Here is a 19,249-nt window from a genome sequence, read left to right on the forward strand (position 1 = left end):
TATCAACTACTTTTTAAATGAAATATTTTTTATGAATGTATAGGTAATATTTTTGGGATTGGATATCCCACAATTACTGCATTAACACAGTAACTGTTGTAAGCTGTATGATCAAAAGTGAATGGATGAGATCAAAAGTTGTATTTAAAATATTAAATAAACAATGCATAAATATGAACCGTCTGATCATACATCGACAATCAAGATTTCATACTGCGTGTAACTACAGCGAACCCAGGTCCAATATTTTCTTGTCTCTTCAATTCCATAAACATGTTTTGTGACTTGTGCTTATCTCTAGTGTGTCTTTCTTAGAAGAAAATTCATAATTAACTACAATTTTTTATGTCAGCTGTCCTCAAAAAGATATTTATAGTGCGTATTGGATCAAGATCAACTGCTTTTTAATGAAGCTTTTGGAAATAACTTGTGATCTTATCATGATAAAAGTTTGTGCTATACGCTGCAAAAAACTGTTTATCTAAACTAAGCCACTAAATATTCTCCAAGAAAAACTGTGTTTAGTACACAATTTATAATTTGGAGCAAATATATCTAATAATAACCTGTAAATAATAAATCAATTCTATATTTTGTGATAATTTAGTGCATAAAAAGGACAATTCGCACTTCGTGGAATTACATTTTCCACCCAATAATAAAAGCAAATCTTTCATTATTTTTAATCAAAATTTTACTTTATAGACATTTAAAAGTTCAATAACAGGAATTAGTTGTGGTCAACTTCATGTGCCAAAAATGGGGGACTGCCCAATACAACATTTGAATACAAGGAAAATAGCTCAAATAATACAAGAAATCTTCATAAGTTAGCTAGTCTCTATAGTGAATGTGTAATCATGTTCTCTCTTCCTATTTATAATAACAATCTCACCTCCTATTCTCTGTTCTGCTGTTGCATGGCCAGCTATTTGCCCCTCATCGTGCTCCGATGAAGATGTGTGCCATTAGTACCCACGATCCTTTCATGTCTCGTCGAGGGTAATGTAATTCAAAATTGCCAATTTGATCTTTTCGGTTCTGCCGATGAGTGTTGATCGTGCCTCTGCCGTAGTTGGATCATTCGGCTTCTCAAAAATGGATTCGGGCTGATTGGACCTAGCTGGATACCACTAATCAATTCACTTCCAACATACCAAAAAATGGGTTTATATATATATATATATATATATATATATATATATATACACACACATTCAGTTTCTTAGTAAACTTCTTTCCCATTGGATTAAGGCAGATATCTCTACATCTAGAGGGGACAAACAAGCTGGCGACCCTATTTTCTTTCCACCAAGCACATTCGCGACAATCACCAACAGATTTTGGCAAGCATGATATTCCTCGATACCAGTGAGATCAAGTGAATGATCCTTTCTTGGCTGGTAAAACGACCTAAACAACATATAGGTCAAAAAAGATCAGACTTTTAAGTACAGATAAATACCAAAAATCCAATAAGACTTCGATTGTGGTAGCAGAAAAATAAACATTCTCTAGTTCATCCTTCAAGTATTTTGAATTTTTAAGTACAACATTCAACTTTATGTATAAAATAAAATTAAAATGCACCAAAGGTACTGCTAATTTTATGTTGGTTAACTTGTTATGAAACCGTTGTTGCTATCAAATGCTGATAATCAAAATTAAAATTCAATGGTTGAAATTATGAGTAGAATTTTCACATTATAATGTTAAAGAATACAGTTTGAAAAAGGAAAACCCGGATAAATTTTAACCTGACCTAGTGTTCCCCCCATAGTATTAGAAAAATCAGATGTTACGCTACCGAAGTATAGTAAAACTCAACTGAACAATTATGTTTTCCTACTTAACATTATGACTGCAGACCACAAAAAGACATGAGAAAGGTTTGAGATATTTACCATCTCCAAGCCGGATTAGCTTCGGGAGGGCATCGTACTATTGACGAATTTGATGATATGTTGTCGCCTTGTGATAAATCAGTTCTTCCCACTACAGAATTAAGTGAAAACCATAAATATATGGACACAATACAAATATCTAACAGAATCATCAACTCTGACGTATCACCATAATTGCACTCAGGAAACCATATTAAATGTATAGACTATAAAGTAGGATTACCTGGTAAATTAGAGGCACCAAAAGTCAGGAGACAGAGAGCAGATACAACTGATGGTAGCAGTTCCTGATTTATACCAGGAAGTAGTTGGAGATAGAAAATTGTAGAAGCAAGCAACTCCTTACAACCAATATTAATATCATGTCTTTGGCCTGAGGTATTTTCTACATGCACCAGTAAAGAATGCAGGGATTCTAGTTTATGTGTTTCAGCAAACTCTGAATATATACCATTGGATTTCTGATGAAGGTTCCCAATGATTACTGATGCTGTTAACCAACGCAAAAATTTCGACACTAACGAGTCATCGTGAGATTCTTCCCCTAATTCTTTTTTAACAATAATGCGAGACTCATTGGACCTCAGCTTTTGTGAAGAATCTGAGCCTAAAGCAGTTGCAATTGCCCAGGTAATAAAATTTTGAAGCCTTTCCTGATCCTGTATACATACAAGAGTGGTTATTCATAGGCAAGAACCACCAGAAACCACGTGTCAATACTGTAAACATTACCCACTTGGTATTAAACAAATATGTAGGGGAAAAACAGCAACAAAGAAATAACATGCAAAATTGCACAAGCAACTGTATCTTTTTAATGTGTTATGAGTATCGCCAATGCAATGGTAGGATCCAACCATTCTATTTTTAAAATCGATAACTTAAAGTGATTTTGTCAAAATATAGACATCTTGGTCTAATTGCAAGTAAAGCTGTAGGCTGATAAATATGATTTCTCCAAGGAAACGTTTAATTTCTGGTATGAGAAAAACCACCATAAACAAGCCAAATATAAAAACAATTACAATGCTGGAAGCAATTATAAATGACCATAATAGTTTCAAAATTAACTCTTTCAGAATTCAGAAATAGTATGATATAATAAATTTATTATATAAAGTGCAAGGTGCCTATTGAGCATTTTCTAATAAATGTATACACTAAGGAAACCAATATCATTTCTACAGAGTTAAAATCTAATAAAATATCGAATACAACCCAAAATTCATTGCTTGTAGTTGTATGCCTTTGAAAAACCACTTATAAAATAAAAGTAAATTTTGTACCAGAAATGAATAAATGAAGGAGATAAATGAAAGTGCGTACCATTAAGAAAAGGGAAGTAGCAGGTGCACCCATAAGTATCGCTTCAAGAGCAAAATCCGGATTAATGCCTTTTGTAGCCTGATTAGACACACTGCCAGCCTGGTACATCTGATATAAACCCTCAATTGATAAGGTGAAATGTGGCTGACTTACTTTTCTTTTCTGAGAGAATTTCAACACCGACACTATCATTTGTAGAAAAGGATTAACTAATCCTGCAGTTTCATCTGTCATTGTTACATCATTGAGTACGAAACTGAATAGACTAGATGAAAGCTCTATGAGCTGCTCAAGGCCATGATTTTGCACCCACTTGGACATGCTTCCAGATGAAATAACATTACTGACAACCTAAATAATAAAAGTTATGGGCATTCAGATCAAAAGAAGAACACTGGAAAATAAAAGTGCATAAAAATCAAAAATAGGTCACGTGTTTGTTTGTAGCATTTGACAGAAATAAAAGCTATGACGAACAATTTTAGGTGATAACTTTTGTGGCATCAAAGCTACTTCATTGCCTAGAGAACAAAGCTACTGCTTAAAGTAAGAGTTATATGATAAGACCACCATGGAAATAAAGATGAAATTCCAGGACCAGTCTTAGGTGTCGAATTCAGTTCAACGAGGCACAAGAGCAAAATACAGGTATTACTGTTTTATGATATGAACTTCCACTTTAGAAAAACTTGGATTCAAGGAATCAAACTGCAAGTCATGCCCTTATCAGCACCAAGCTCAATGAATAAACCAACAACAAAGCCTTTTTTTACTAGGTGGAAGTGTATTGTAGAACATCACTACACCACTAAAAAATAACAGGTTTTCAAGTCAGAGTAAGCAAACCTCCAACAATTTGAAAACCAAAAATCAGGAAAACATTTACTGACGAAACCAGAAAAACAAATGATGCAAGTCAGGAAGTTGGAATGAGCACCTTCTCCCATCCAATAGGAACTGTAAACTTAACTGACTGAAAAGTTAAGCACTTACCTTCAATACATCCAATACATGCTTCAAGAAAAATCTATTTTCATCTCCATTAAGCCCAACCCTTCTGGTAACTGAAATGAGAGACGATAACCATGAAAATAAAGAACAGCGCTTCACTAGATGACGGGCAATCTTTTGCACTTTAATAGATTTCTTTATCACCTGCACAGCAAATAAGAAAATATTATATTGGTCGAAGATACTCAAAGGAGAAAAGCCAAAGTAAGAATCTGAGGTACCATGCACATTTCATCATACTGGCTGGATAACATCAATTTACATTTATGGGAATCAACCAACAAGTTCATATCACCCTTTTAACTACTCTTTCGAGTAGGAAGTCACAGTCGGACACATCATTGATCAAGTTTATAACAAATTGACACCATGGATGGAAGTATTTCTTAAAGGAGAAGGATGTTATCCTTGACACTATGAAACACACTGCTAAAAGATACTGAAAATCATATTCCTCATACTTTGAACTAATTGGTAAGTTTCATAGTATTTAGTCAGGTTCAATAACAGCACAAACATATTATGCGGTTTTAGCATGCAGCCAACCTCTTTGAAATAAACAAACATTTAAAACAATAACTTTGGAGTACCCAAATTCCCTAAACGAATACATTTAAGTCCCTAAGCAATCTCATTATTACCCATCACACATAGGTATGTGATAGGGACTTGGGTATTATGGAATGCCCAAAGTGCCACAACGGGTAGTATGGGATGCTCGGTGGAGTATTTAAGTGGCTTGGTTCTTCCCCCTTGATAGCTAGCTTTTAAGGGAGGGTTTCCCATGTTCTTAGATACTTATCAATGTCCTCATTTTTAGCCAGAAAATTTTGGTAAAATAGCACTGGCTGACTCAAAGTTAAACTTTTTTTGGCAGGGTTGAATGGACTGCGGGAAGGGAAACGGGACATTATTTAGGCTTTAGAGAGAAGCAAAAAAATTAGAGAAAAACAAGAATAAGATATCCTCCTCAGAAAGATGAAAAGTAGTAACATAACATAATAAGGATGTCTATTCCCTTCAGTGTGCAACACAGGCTGTTACTTAGGGTTGATGATTGGAGAAGGTTGTCAAACACATCAAAATATTTTCTTATATCCTTCTTTTGTTGTGTAACGGCTATGGAATGAAGTCAAAACTTCATTTATAAGATTAAAAAAATTATTGTGTAAAATGTTAATTTATTCATAATAATTTTTTGTTTTTATTTGTAAATCATAAAATTTATATTTGATTCACCCATTTTAAAAAAATGGAACTCTGATTAATGATTCAATGATTCAATTCAATCTAAAATTTGACACGAGGAGTGCTAGGATCACTCTCTAACAATCACTTTCTTATTGGATGAAATCAATGTAGGTCTCACACTATAGAAATGGGTCCCACAAAAAGTGGTGGGACCTATATTGAATTTCACCCAATAAGTGAGTGAATGTTAGAGAGTGTTGGAAAGAGAGTGTTCTTAGCACTTTTCATTTGACAAATAAGCTATAACATGAAGTCATAAAGTTGGGCTTTGGGCAGAAACACATTTCTGGTCATTTTCAGGAATGCCAAGCAGAAAGGAAAAACAATTTAGGTTATATAATGCAATATAAAGACGGGGGAAATTTAGAAGTATGTGGTTACCTCAATGATCAGGTCCTTTGATACAGCATCAGAGAGAGGAGAGACATAAAAGCTCATTAGAGTCTCAAGAATAGAGTTCCTTATATATATCAAGGCATCATCATCTGAGTTCAGCCCTGCATATACTAGCCGAAGTATCCAAGACCTCTCAGCTTTGAAATTGACAGATGAACTCCAAATAAAGTTATCAAACAGAGGTATAACCTATACATGGAAGCAAACGGTACTTAAAAATTAATTATTCCTCGCATAGCATAAGTTTTATGTCTATTAAAAGGGGGAAAAATTTCATGAAAGAAAATTCCAAGACCACAGATATATACCTTCATATTGAATTTAGAAGACTGTATCAAGAATGTACTTATAGCTGCATAATGATCATGCGATGAATCTAACAAAACACAAGATGCCTCTGCAGCAAACAGAGCAATAACCGATGGGATTCTTTGCCATGGCTCTTCTATACTGTTTTGAACAGTATTCATTAGAAGCCGAAGTCCCATTACATCCTTCCTCTTTTGGCATTTCTGTAAAACATTTTGATTTTTGATCAATCACAATATGTCAACAACAAACAAGTGCGAAAACAAATGCATAAAAGGATGAATCTGATATAATGATTAAATTTGATAGAAGCCAATCCAAAGCCTTTGTATGCTCTACCATAACCCTAATAATGCCTCGTCATGGAGCACTGAAGCCCTAGATATAAACCCTTAGAAAAATCCCAATCCACAATAATACAACAAAATCAATAGTGGCCTTAGATTTGTACGAGTTTGGGTTTCTAGGAGTCTATGAGCTCTTGTTGAACTTTTCCCACAAGCTTACTTTTGGAAGAATAAATTTTGTAAAACAGACAAGATAAGGGGATGCTTGGTTTGAGAAAACATTTTTGGTCTTCATTGATAGTTATAAAATGTAACCTTGTTTTCACCATGTCTCCTGTTTTAAAAAAACAAATTATGTAGGACGGTGAAAATAGCATTATTTTGTTTTCAACATTTTATACAATTTTTTTAGAAAAATAAATAAATTGGAAACAAGGTGATCTTTTGTAATTAGTGGTGAAATCAGAAAGTGAAAATAGAAACGCGTCCTAAGATAGCTTCTTAATAGGAGCCAGCAAACCACAACCAATTTATTTTTTTACGAATAAGATTTTTTATACTAAAACAACAAGAGCAAAAACCCAAAGAAAATACTAACATTATGTCCAACCAATTAACCAAGTACAGAAATACTCCAAAAGACCCAAAAAACTTTACTTGCAACAAATATTTGGCATCCATGTTCTTTCCAAAACATTTGAAATGTACCATTAGAAACTGCCCCAGGGAGACAGACAACACCCCTTACCCCCAACTCAAATCAGATTATTCGCTAAGTAGCTTTTCACACAGAAGGGACAAAAAGTATCAATCAAATGCAGAGAAAGAAATTACTAATTCAATAGTAAAACAATTGAAAAAAGTAAATGCGACACTCCCCTAACTAAATTCTATATGTTGATAAGGAAACAATAAGCATAAACTGATAAACACATTACCAACCTCTAATGCATTCTTAAATTTATCAAGTGTGCCATAAGCTAATCTTCGTATCCCATGATCTGGAGAAGACATGCTAACAAATGCAATTGCAAGCAACCCTGATCCAGCAAATTCTACAGGCTCTATATATGCTTTAGACAGGCCATGAATTGAGAATTGCAAGATAAAAATGGGATCATAACGTTCTCTGACTTCAACATGAGCAAAATGTATCTGTGTAGCATATTAAGTAGTTAGTTAAAGTTATGGAACAAAACGAGAATATGCTCAAAACTACAAGCAGGACACACTGCTTCTTCAGGTAGAAAACTTAAAACATATGCTACAACCTTTTTCCTGATATTGTCAGTTTCAATCTTGTTTAGAGATGGCACTTCATCAGAAATACTTCTGTCATAAGGAAAATAGAGCACTGTTGACACACATATGTCCGGGTTAATTGGAAAATTGTCCCTTTGCTGACTTCTGGTCCATTCCTCAATTGCTTCTGAATTTAACTCTACATTCTGAGGGCATGATCCAGTCATAGACTCAATTTGTTTTGTCACATTGTATATTGCCAAATCAATCTCACTGAGGGTTGCACCATAAGAATGATGCAGTAGTGCATGCAGTTCTTTTAAATTTATGCCAATCTCATTTTGAGAATCTAAACCAGTGTGACGAGCCTTTGTCCATAAGAGTATCCAAAGGAATTTAACAATTTCCAATGGTCCTTGAGAGAACTTGGTTGTTGAGTCCTTTTGCTTCTCATTATTTATAGACTGGTCAAGAGAAGGAGTGGCAATACATTTCAGAATGCTGGATACAGGTTTCAAAAAGGAACCAGCTGGTCTGCGCACTGAATGGAGAGTGGGAGCAAACTGAGAGTGGGCAAGTAATAACTGAAGATATAAATCATATGATAGTGTACCATCATTGAGCCGAGTTACTATAACCTGGAGGGTTTTCATTGTCACAGGATCACTGAACCTATAGAGAAGAGCAGATCTAATTAATTGCTCAAGGAAGGGAATGGATTGTGATTGAATAAGATCATTTTGCATCTCTATGGCCAACTCAAGAATGTTTGTTAACACAAAAACCTCCAAGTGATTATATAGCAATGAAATTTTGGTGCTTTTCCCAGTTCCAGTTTGATCAGATGCTAAAGAAAATTTCTGAACAATAAGTTGCCAAATGTCCACCAAAACGTTTATGAAATGTATTCTAGATGCTTCCAATTTGCTTCGCATTTCCACAGCAACCTCCTTCAAATCCCCGCCCGCTTTTTCATGAAACAGTAGCATTTTACAAAGTGATATCTTTGCAACAATATGACTGATTAAGTTGAAAGACTGGCAAAGAGAATAACTATCAATAAATTGACTATCACAATCCATCAGCTCATCACGTGAGGCGAATTTGGGGCAAATGGACTTGAATAGCTTTAAACGCTTCTTAAGTTTTATTGAATCTCCATTAAGAGTAAAGTGATACTGCAACATATGAATTGATTTTCCAAGGAGACTACAATCAATAAGACAGAGAAGTTCTTGAACAGATTGTGGGATAGATTCTCCATACTCTTCCTCAAATATGTCTTTCGACAAAAAACTCTTCCACTGACTAAATCCTTTTAAAAGGATTTTTGAATAGAAGTAAGGTATCTGTTTAAAATCTTCATGATTCAGATCCCCAAATCTCTTCAAAATTAACCTCAAATATGATAAAGAGGATGGTAAAAGCAGTATAAACTGATCTTCAGAAAGACTAAGATCAATGGCTCCTGTAACCCCAACATCATGATTTAAACTTCTATTCACTATACCCAAAAATAAATGCCCAAATACTGATGAATGCAGAGAGCTCAGTTCAGTGAGGATATGTAAAAATTTAACTTTCTCTGCATTCATTTTGTACAGGCAAAGAGAAACCATTTTCACAGGCGTAATCATTATAATTTTCGGCACAACCAACAGCAAAGGATGAAAAGTTTCTTGTTGCATATTTTTCTGCTTATAAAAAGCATTGACAGCTTCATGCAAGCACCTATCTGCACAATCTATTTCATAATTTTCAGAGAAGCCAACTACCTTACTGTAGATCTGCTCAAAAATATCAGCTTTCACATTGTTTTCACCCATTTCCCAAAACAAATCATATGGTACCCTGTTTCCACTTGACTGCTGAAAATAAAAAGACAAAGCACTGAAAGCATCAGCAGCTAAGGCACATCCAACGGATAAAAAGGATATCTTAGTTGGCAAATCATCCATATCAACTCTTTTGAACATCCAATCTACTAATTCAAGGAGCTGAAAAGGGGATAGAAACCGATGCAAAGTGTGTAAGGCATACAGTTCTGGAAGGAGAGGCGTCATATCTTTAGTACCAATGCACAACTTAAATCTTTCTTTGACATCCAGAAACAGCTTCTGTTGAAGGCCTTTAAAGATTTTCACAAAGTTATTAGCAACATCTCGAGCTTTCGATCCATAAAGGTGCACACCTAATAACGACCACATGTTGTCTAGCATCGTTGTCAATATGTTTAAAATTGGATTGCCAAATTTTTTAAGCCCCTCACTGGATAGTACTTTTAGGATATCAAAGCCGGTTCCTGTAATTCCATTTGAAATTTTCTGGCTATTTCCCAAAGAAAAGGAAAATGACATCAGAACAGAAGGATGACAACAAGTAGTTTTAATTGCTTCTTGAATGCAATGGCTTGATGAAGAGAAAGCAAAATCTTTTATAGACAGGTCAGAAACACTTTCTGGAACCAATAATTGAGCTAATAAATTCTGTACAAGAATAACACAGATATTCAAAAGTTGTTCTATTTCAGCTAATGGGATAACTTTATGACTTAACTGAATCTGATGAGTCCAGAACAGAACAAGCTGCAGATTTGGAAGGAGTGAGAGGTCATTTTTGGATTCACGTACTTTATGTAGAAGAAGCTCTTGCATCTTAGAAAGGTTTGATGAGTAAAGACCGCCCATACACATCATTGCAGGAAATAGCACATGGAAAGGTGTCTGTTTTAGAACAATACTAAATGCAGCAGAATCAGATTTCTCAGTAGGAGCAGCATTTTGACTATCACTACACAGATCCAATATGGCCATATCCAAGCCAGCATTAAACGCCACAGACCACATCTTAGAAGCATGGACAAGAACACTATAATCAAGAAAACATATGGATGATAAGAGAGAGAAAGGAACACCAAGTAAATCATGTGAAATGACCACGCCTGATGGCAGATTCATGGATATTTTTTCAGTATTTTCACATACAATGGAGGATATGAAAGCTACAGTTGTTTCAGCCATCTGATGACCATCCCTGCCACCTAATAATCCATTTACATCACCAAGCGCACTTCCTAAAGAACCATCTGGAAGGACAGATTCTTTTTTCCCAGATAAAAGGCAACTATTTTGTTGGTGGGAAATGCCCTCTACAAAGTCCAACAAATTCTTCAAAGGCTTCCACTCAGGAAAGACATCATCATATTCATAACTGTCGCCAAGTCTCTCAGTCAAGTCTGCATTAACTACAGAAGATAACAATTCAGCATTGACCTATAAAAAACAGAGATGTAATATTAGACGAGCACAAACTGCAAGACTAAATCAAATAATGTCCAGTTATGTACATACCTGTGTTTGCAAGAGGTACTTCACTGTGTTGCAAGTGTATAATAATACCATTGATTTTTTTGGCGACGAGCAGGTTCCTGATTTAGACCGGATCACCTTTAAACACTTCTCCAGTAAACATATGATAAAAGGACTAACATCAGGTGACAAATCTGTAATGAAATTGAAAGACACAAATTCAGCATAGCAATAATAATGAGCCAAGAAAATTTCCACCATTTTGGCAACACAAAATGTTACCATTGCCCAAGAAATGCAAAAATACAGAACAATTACTGAGTACTATACACTGATCGGATGAATTAACCAGGCCAGATAAAAAATGCAATAGAACCGATGTAGTGATTTTAGGGCTAATTACCTTTATCACCTTCCAAAGAATGTACATAAGTCTTAAGGATGTTCCAATATTTGACCAAGTTATTCCCAAGTGTAGAAACAGCATCACATAAGAATGTTATGACAAACGAAGTCAAATTCTGCAAAACATCCACCTCCAAGATATTTACTGGGGATTGCTCCCTTTGATAACCTGGTAAATACAAAAACCATGCATGTATCTCATTAAGGTTCCCGTCAAAAGCACCGGTACTGAACATAGCTGCCATAGCCAACCTGTATGCCAGATTCCTTGTCTTGTTGATTGGTGAAAACATAAACAATTTAATGAATGGCTGTAGATATTTGTACAACATGGTTGGAGTTCTTATAGGAATTTCATTCTCTGGACACCATTGAATGTATTCCACAAGCAAAGACAACAGTGAGACTTGCAGATGACTTGTTAACTCTAATGGATTTTTAAGAAGACCTTTGAAAGAATCAAACGAATGATCCAAAGTGAAAGCCAAAGTCCGCTGCACAAGAAAAATAAAATAAATATAAGACATCTTCATACATATGTTCATTACTTGGTAAAAGAAAAGAAACTTCTATTAAGTAATAAATAAATAAATAAATAACTGTGACACCGGACTTCTTTCCTTCACTAGTTAAAAAGACATTCTTAGCTTGGGTGTAAGTGCAAGTGCAACAACTGCATAACACAGAACATTGCAGGTTTCATTTTAAATTTCATCTGAGAGTGCACATTTAATTGATAAAAGGATGCACTCAGTGCTTATTAGAATTTACTCTTTAAAGGCATACAAAGGCAATGAGGTATTTCCTTATTGACATCTTGTAGTAAACAAAATTTCAACTCGTGTCTAGGCTTAAATAGCAGGTTAACAGCATTATGCTGATTTTGTCTGAAATAAATAACAACAATGCCAAATGCCACAAAGGTGTAAAAAATTGCTTTGAGGGCCAATCAGAGAGCAAATTAAAACAAATAAAGCACCAAGGTTATACAGTGGAAAAACCACTAGAATATAACCTTGGTGCTTTATTTGTTTTAATTTAACTATATGGCACGCTAACTACTCATGGACTGTAGAAATGGTTTATAAGGTTTGCAGAGAAATATCACATAAACAAGTTAAATCACCAGCAGCTAAAACAGATACGTAGATAAAGTCATACAGGTAAACTAAGGGCTACTACAAAATCAACAAACTCATTAGTAAATCAATCAGCACCTGTAGTTTTATGTTACCAATATGAGTATTCAAATTGATGGACCCAAAAAATAGCGAAAAAGGAGGCGAATGCCTAAACTACCACATATGAAAAGGATCCAAAAGTGAAATGCCACATGATCACCAATACATTGGTAAATAATAAAATTTATGTCAAGAATCATGACAGCCTAAAAGCTCTAAATGATAGGTGACTTAAACGATAGGTGAAAGACAAAAACTATTATCTCTAAACCATTCAATGAGATAGATCACAAGCAACTAAGAAACCAAGTCCTGGAGGTATATTTTTATAATGTTATTTAAATAGACAACACTCTTCTCAAATCCACAGCTAAACACGAAAATCAAACCCCATCAAAACCTCATAATATAAGGTTTCTTAAAAAATATACTTTACCGTACACACAGCAGCTAAAATACTAAACAAACGGAAAATCATCTAAAGGAACTGAGGCAAATCGAAACAATAAATTAATTCATGTGAACATCCTTTCTTTTGTTACTTGTTTGATCACAAGACATATTCCCAATTGCATTGCAGACCAACAGTATTAGCGCTCCCAAAGGCTTGAATAAACAAACATAAAATAAAACTGAACATACATTAAAATATCTGAGAGCATCAAGCAGTTTAGACAGCAAGTATGATTCTGCATCTTTCGGGGTGCTAATATCAATAGAATGAACGTCCGAACCCCATATTTCCCCGATGCTATTCTTGAGATCCTCTGCATCATCTAGTGCATCTTCTTTGAGTGCATCGTCAACTGTTCCACTGTTACCAGTCAAATCAATATCTGGAGCAGAACTTATCCCACCAACAATTATATCTATGTCACTCTCAGAAGTATCCTTTTTTAACTTCTTTCTACTATTCCCATCATGTTCAAGATGAGATGCATTTCTCTTCAAACTTGAGTTATTGGATTCATAACAGGTGTCTAAAGAGGAGAGTAAATTTAATAAAACTTGCAGATCAGGAAGAAAAGGTTGAACATAATTCTGAATTTCTTGCTTGACAGACACCATGTGTTGCATCAAAGGATTTCCTGAACTACAATTATGGTTCAAACCACCAAAAAGAGAGTCCAGAAGTTTCAATAACTCCAGAAGAAGCCTTAGAGTACCGTGTTTCACAAAAGTGTCAGCATGAGGCAAGCCCTTATTAAACATTGACCTGCTGAATGGACGAGGAAACAAGCACTTCACAATGTCAAGTAAATCCATGTTATCAATCGAGGGAGGACCATTTGATCGGGAATTATCAAATTCTTTGGAAATGCCACTGCTGACTGAAGAAACTAAATCAGCTGCCACAGATATCGCAGAAATCCTGCAAACACATAATTCACAATCGAACAATGCATCAGGAAACCATCACTAATAGATAAAAAATCTCATAGCTAGTCCCACTGATAGTATATGAACCCTAGTTTTCTCCGAAGGTGCTTCTCAGAGGTCTAGAGTTTGATCTCTGCTACTGATAGTATATAAACCCTAGTTTGTCAATGCAATAATAAACTAAATTAACACCTAGTTATTTAGTGGGTTTACACTATATATATGTTTCTAACATTAATCATACATATGCATATATAATATAAAAAAATAATAATGGATACAAGGAGAAATAAAAATGCATAGAATCAATACTAACCATGAAGATGATTTATAGTTTTCAACATTGTAAGGAAACTCTTTCAAATACAACAAACCAAAAGTAGGTTTGGCATTGACAATAGCCAAAAGCAAATCCTTATGATACTGAACCTCAGTAGGCCACATCTTCTTCAACAAATCCATCATCCTCTTCTGATTACCCTTCAACGGATGCGGACGCCTCTTCAAATCAGGCATCAACCCATTACTCGGATCAGTACAAACCAAAACAAGAACATCAAAAGCAATCTTAGCCGCATCACCACCACCTTCCCTTCCACAAATACCAACCAACTGCTCCAATGTCGCACTCCCAAACAAAACACTCCTCAACCCCGGTGGCACCAACGACTCCTCAACAAGTACACAATCCCTCAAAGTAGACAAAACAAAAACAACAGTCTCATCATCATCATTCTCCAATCCACGTAACACACCGGAATACATCTCCCTCTGCTGCAAAATCCACCTCAACAATCCCGGTTTCCCAACCTCCAAAAATGACATTGCAAATCCAACAAACGACTTCCTCAATAAAACATCCTTCTTACCTTCACTTTTCCTCTTCGTCATCTTCCCTAACCCCACAAACCCCGCAAGTTTAAAATCAAAACTTTTCGCAACCTCCGAAGCTATACTCGGTCCACGCCTAACAATCGAAGCCAAAAGCAACAACACAACTTTCTGTCTCTTCAAATCCTTACAATTCAACTCCTTATATAAATCATTCAAATAATCCGAAACAATCAACCGCGCAAATTTATCCAAATCCCTAGCAACACTCACACTCTCAGCATCATCATTGAAACCTTTTTTCAGTTTACCATTACAATGACTAAGTAATGCAGAGATTAACTGTAAAATGTAATGCAAACCTTGTTTACCTTGTCTTAATTTCCAAGCTTCCAATAACTCCGAGCATTTCGGAGAACCGGTAATGTATTCACGAAGAAGTTTTGCTCCATTGTCGCTTTTTAAGAGCTTTATGAACTCTTTTGTAGCGTCTGAACATAGCTTTATCTCTGCTGAAGTGATTCTGTGAAGTAATTCTTTTAGTTTTGCTTCGTAACTGACATTTGCTTGGAAGTTTAGAATCGAACCGCCGTATCCGGCGGCGGAATTTTCTTCCATGGTTGAAATGGCGTTGTTTAGAGGGATTCGAAAGTGTGGGAGAAAGTGAGACACGTTAACCTCCTCGCCGCGACTCAGAACTCGTGAGAATCGCTGCTCAAACTCAGTGAAGGGTGAAATACCAACCTCGAAGTGTCTCTTCCGGCAGTGATTTTACAGAAATGGCGGCTGAGAAGAGGAGAGGGGAGGGTTGGGTTTAAGGTTTTATTTTATATTAAATTAATTAATTAATTGATTTTAGTTTTATTTTTCTTTTACTGCATTTTGTTTTTTTAAGTCAGCTGGTGCTTACAATTTTTTTATTTGTACGAGGCGAAGATCATCTTGACATCAGGGGACATAGCAGACTTCGTCCCCATCCTATGCTTATTATTTTTTTATTATATTAAAAAAAAAATATATATATATATATATATATACAAAACTAGGGGACATAAACCTAACCCAGGAAGTCTACACAAAAGCGTAGGACAATGAAACATGAACATACAAACTTATAGTCCTAAATGACAAAATAGAAGTCCTAAAAATTCGAGGCGAATGAGCCGTCCGTCAACACGGAAGCAGTTCACGTAATCGCGACTCCCTGCGGCTAGCAGCAAACGATGGTGGCATTTTCAAGCTAAATAGTCAGAAATCAAGGAAATATGATACGGATATTGAGAAAGAAATAGAGGCAATATGAGACCTCTCTATCAATCTTCTTGACGAATCACTTATTGTTGAATGCAACTCATACCCAAACAAAAGCCAAATCGAGGGATGGTGGTCGATCATCCAGAGTGAGCACCATAGTACAAGAGACACCAAAACTGGCGACCCATTGGCACGATGAACAATTGTTTCCGTCAACACGAAGTATCTACACACCAAACCCTTTCGAATAATATTGGGCTGACTAAGTCTTGATGAATCTCGCATTTGGAAGCTTTCAACAAAATTGATTCCTCCAACGGACAATTTTGATATTTCATTATGCATATGCTGTAAAGTATGTTGTGTAGTCCACAACCCATCAATTTTCTTGTCAATAGTACCCATATCTGTGAGATCGATCGACCCTCAATTTTAATTTTATTTAAAAGGTGAATAAGCAGATGTATATTCTAACATCTTTTAATTTTAATTTTATACTAGCGGCTAGATAAGGCGCGTTTTGCGCCTGTCTAGGTTTATTATGCAAACTTATGTAAAAAAAAAGACATGTCTTCTGTTATGGTGAGTTTGTTAATGGTATTGTTGGTATTATGAAAAATCTACACCAAATTTTTTTGTATCCACTTTATATATAAGTATAGATAAAATGTCAATAAGTAGATGCATATAAAATGCCGACATCCTTATCAACTGAGCTAAGCTCACATCACGGGGACGCCTAAAATATTTCTATTAACTGAGTTATGTTTATTTAGACAATTTGTTTGATTTTAATTAAATGGATAAAATTATGAGTTAAATATGTACAAGATATTATCAAACTAGTTATATTATCAAACTAATTAAAAAAAGCACGTTTGTTAAGAATATTAAAACATATCATTTAAAAAAGATATATAATAATTTGCAATATGTTATTTGGTGTTTATTAATTATTATTTTATTTTATTTTTATAACGTAGAGGACCTAAGCTCGAAAAATGAAAAAACTCTACTACAAAAAAAAAAAATCTAATGAGGGATAGCTACTCCCGAAACATCAGCTATCATAATACTATTAAGTTGAGTCGGACATGACTCATAAAATTCTAACATATTCAAGATCACATTTCATACTAGCTAACTAAAGCATTCGCATATTGATTTGTTTCGCAATATGAATGCAAATCTCCACCTCTCACTCTAGCTCTAACAAGTTTTGAATTTTTTCGAACAAAAGTCTCTCCCATGATACTATTCATCAAACCGGTATGAATCACTTGAGTCACTACAATAGAATCAACATGAAGCTCAATTTTATTGAATCGCATCCTTTGAGCATAGGATAAGCCTTCAAGAATTCCCCACAACTATATCACATGATTAAGCATGATACATGCTTATTGAAGTGGATGAAATCGTCATAAGAAGGAGACTTTAAATTGTGACTCCTTTTTATTTGTTTAAAAGTTAAATCTAAACTTAAAATCATTTCTCAAGTTGACTGAATATTGGAAAGATCAGAATGGTTGAAATTCATAAAGTTATGAAGGGTTAGTCAAGTAAATAAATGAAAGTGATTATTACGTTTGTGATGTGTATAAATACGGGTAAGTAAAGAGATAATAAGGGATAAAGAGAATCTCACACAAAAATTATACTGATTCATCTAATGTGCGCTACTTTAGTCCTCACCCTTGGTGACATTTTCAATGAAGTGAAGTTCACTCAACCCCACCTTTACACAAACTAATAAAGAGAGATGAGAATGTTTACAATGAAGTGAGAATGCTTGGGTTGCTTATCTCTTGGATAAGTGTTTTACAACTGCTATATACACATTCTAAGTGTTCTTGACTACTTTACCTTTTGTGTTCAGCAAAATGAAGAAAGATAGTCTCTTAAAACTACTTGAGCTTTACGGTAGTTTGTAAATGTAAAATTTGGAGAATTTGAAGTTCGAATTTCAGGTCTTCTAATTAATAATATCTCTTAATAGCTACCGATTAAATTATCTTTCCAGAACATTGCACATATTTCTTACTTTGAAAAATATGTACATTTGTAGATTTGTCATATTAACAATAGTGCAATTGAATTTAAAATTGACATTAAAAGTATTCTAAATATTTAGCATACATAAAAAGATAAATTGAGTCATACAAAGCACAATATAATTTGACATTCATAAGTACTAGCATTTGATAATTAGAAAGAAATATCTAAATCCAAATAAAATTTAAGTCCAACATGATAAACATCGATGGAGTACAGACAAAATTCTGAAGATATAAAGTTGAATCAACATTTATTTTAATGATGAACCTGCACAACAACATCAATTTTAAAAATCGTTAAAATCGATTTATTACAAGAATAATTATCCGCAAAAATGAACAGGTATAAGTACAGGTATGAACCGAATTGTTGGTGAACATGAAATAAGTCAAGTTTGAGATTAATTTTTTTGAATCAAACTCAAGCCGATCGAGTTCGAATTGAGACAATTGTAATCGAATCGATCGGAGATGAGTTCGACTCAATTCATTTCTAACTCTACCAATAATTTTAACAAGAACTTACAATGAAATTTATTTATATATAACATGGTCATGAGGTGATTCTGAATTATAACTCAAGTCAGAGCTATTGAAAAAGAAAATGTACTCTTCGCTAAAGGAAGCTAGCAACAATGGAAAATGGGGTGTGGGGTGATTTTCCTTCAAGACACATGTAGCTAAATTTTTAGAGAAAATAACTCCTTGAAGAAAGCAAATTGAAGGGTTTGAGGTATGGTTGACCGTTTTAGGACTCTAGTCGAACATAGAGAAACTCAAAAACCCATAGGAAAATCACCTCGAAAATAACTTTTATTTTATTCATTATTTTATTCTCTATGTTAACTATCATAAGATTCTACCCAAAAAAGATAAATTTCAAAATTTTAGTGATTGTTTAAAATAGCCATAATTATTTAAGTTCATAATTTATTTTCCTCAATAGTAAATCATATGATAAAACTTAACATGAAAAACAAGGCAACATATTGAAGAATTCCATACTAACCTTTGTCTATTATATTGTAGTGATACACTTGGATACTTAATTTCCTCTCGGAAGTCCATAGGTTTCATACATTTGCACAGCTCTAATAGATCGGCAAA

The 19,249-nt window shown here is 34.6% G+C and overlaps 1 protein-coding gene and 1 long non-coding RNA gene across 2 annotated transcripts; both read right to left on the bottom strand.

Moving 5' to 3' along the window:
- Nucleotides 1-679: 679 nt before the first annotated feature.
- On the bottom strand, nt 680-15,662 carry LOC123917139. Its single transcript, XM_045968774.1, has 14 exons — nt 14,317-15,662; nt 13,263-13,992; nt 11,438-11,933; nt 11,077-11,228; nt 7,756-10,998; nt 7,427-7,639; nt 6,197-6,400; nt 5,874-6,077; nt 4,224-4,385; nt 3,231-3,581; nt 2,128-2,563; nt 1,905-1,995; nt 1,214-1,413; nt 680-1,181 (listed from the first exon to the last, which is right to left on the bottom strand). The coding sequence occupies exons 1-13, from the start codon at nt 15,447-15,449 to the stop codon at nt 1,218-1,220; spliced, it is 7,611 nt and encodes a 2,536-aa protein (XP_045824730.1). The 5' UTR covers nt 15,450-15,662; the 3' UTR covers nt 680-1,181; nt 1,214-1,217.
- Nucleotides 15,663-18,173: 2,511 nt separating this feature from the next.
- LOC123917141 lies at nt 18,174-19,234 on the bottom strand. Its single transcript, XR_006812382.1, has 2 exons — nt 19,152-19,234; nt 18,174-18,410 (listed from the first exon to the last, which is right to left on the bottom strand). It is a non-coding gene; the product is annotated as an uncharacterized LOC123917141 (long non-coding RNA).
- Between the last annotated feature and the right edge of the window lie 15 nt (nt 19,235-19,249).

This window comes from Trifolium pratense, linkage group LG3 (genome assembly GCF_020283565.1).
Source record: "Trifolium pratense cultivar HEN17-A07 linkage group LG3, ARS_RC_1.1, whole genome shotgun sequence".
NCBI lineage: Eukaryota > Viridiplantae > Streptophyta > Magnoliopsida > Fabales > Fabaceae > Trifolium > Trifolium pratense.

Excerpts from the sequence above, each read along its gene's own strand:
- LOC123917139 (XM_045968774.1), bottom strand. The coding sequence starts at position 15,449 with ATGGAAGAAAATTCCGCCGCCGGATACGGCGGTTCGATTCTAAACTTC. Across the intron at positions 4,386-5,873 it reads CAAAGGACCTGATCATTGAG|GTGATAAAGAAATCTATTAA; the intron begins GTAACCACATAC and ends TTTGCTGTGCAG. Across the intron at positions 1,414-1,904 it reads GCTAATCCGGCTTGGAGATG|GTCGTTTTACCAGCCAAGAA; the intron begins GTAAATATCTCA and ends TATGTTGTTTAG.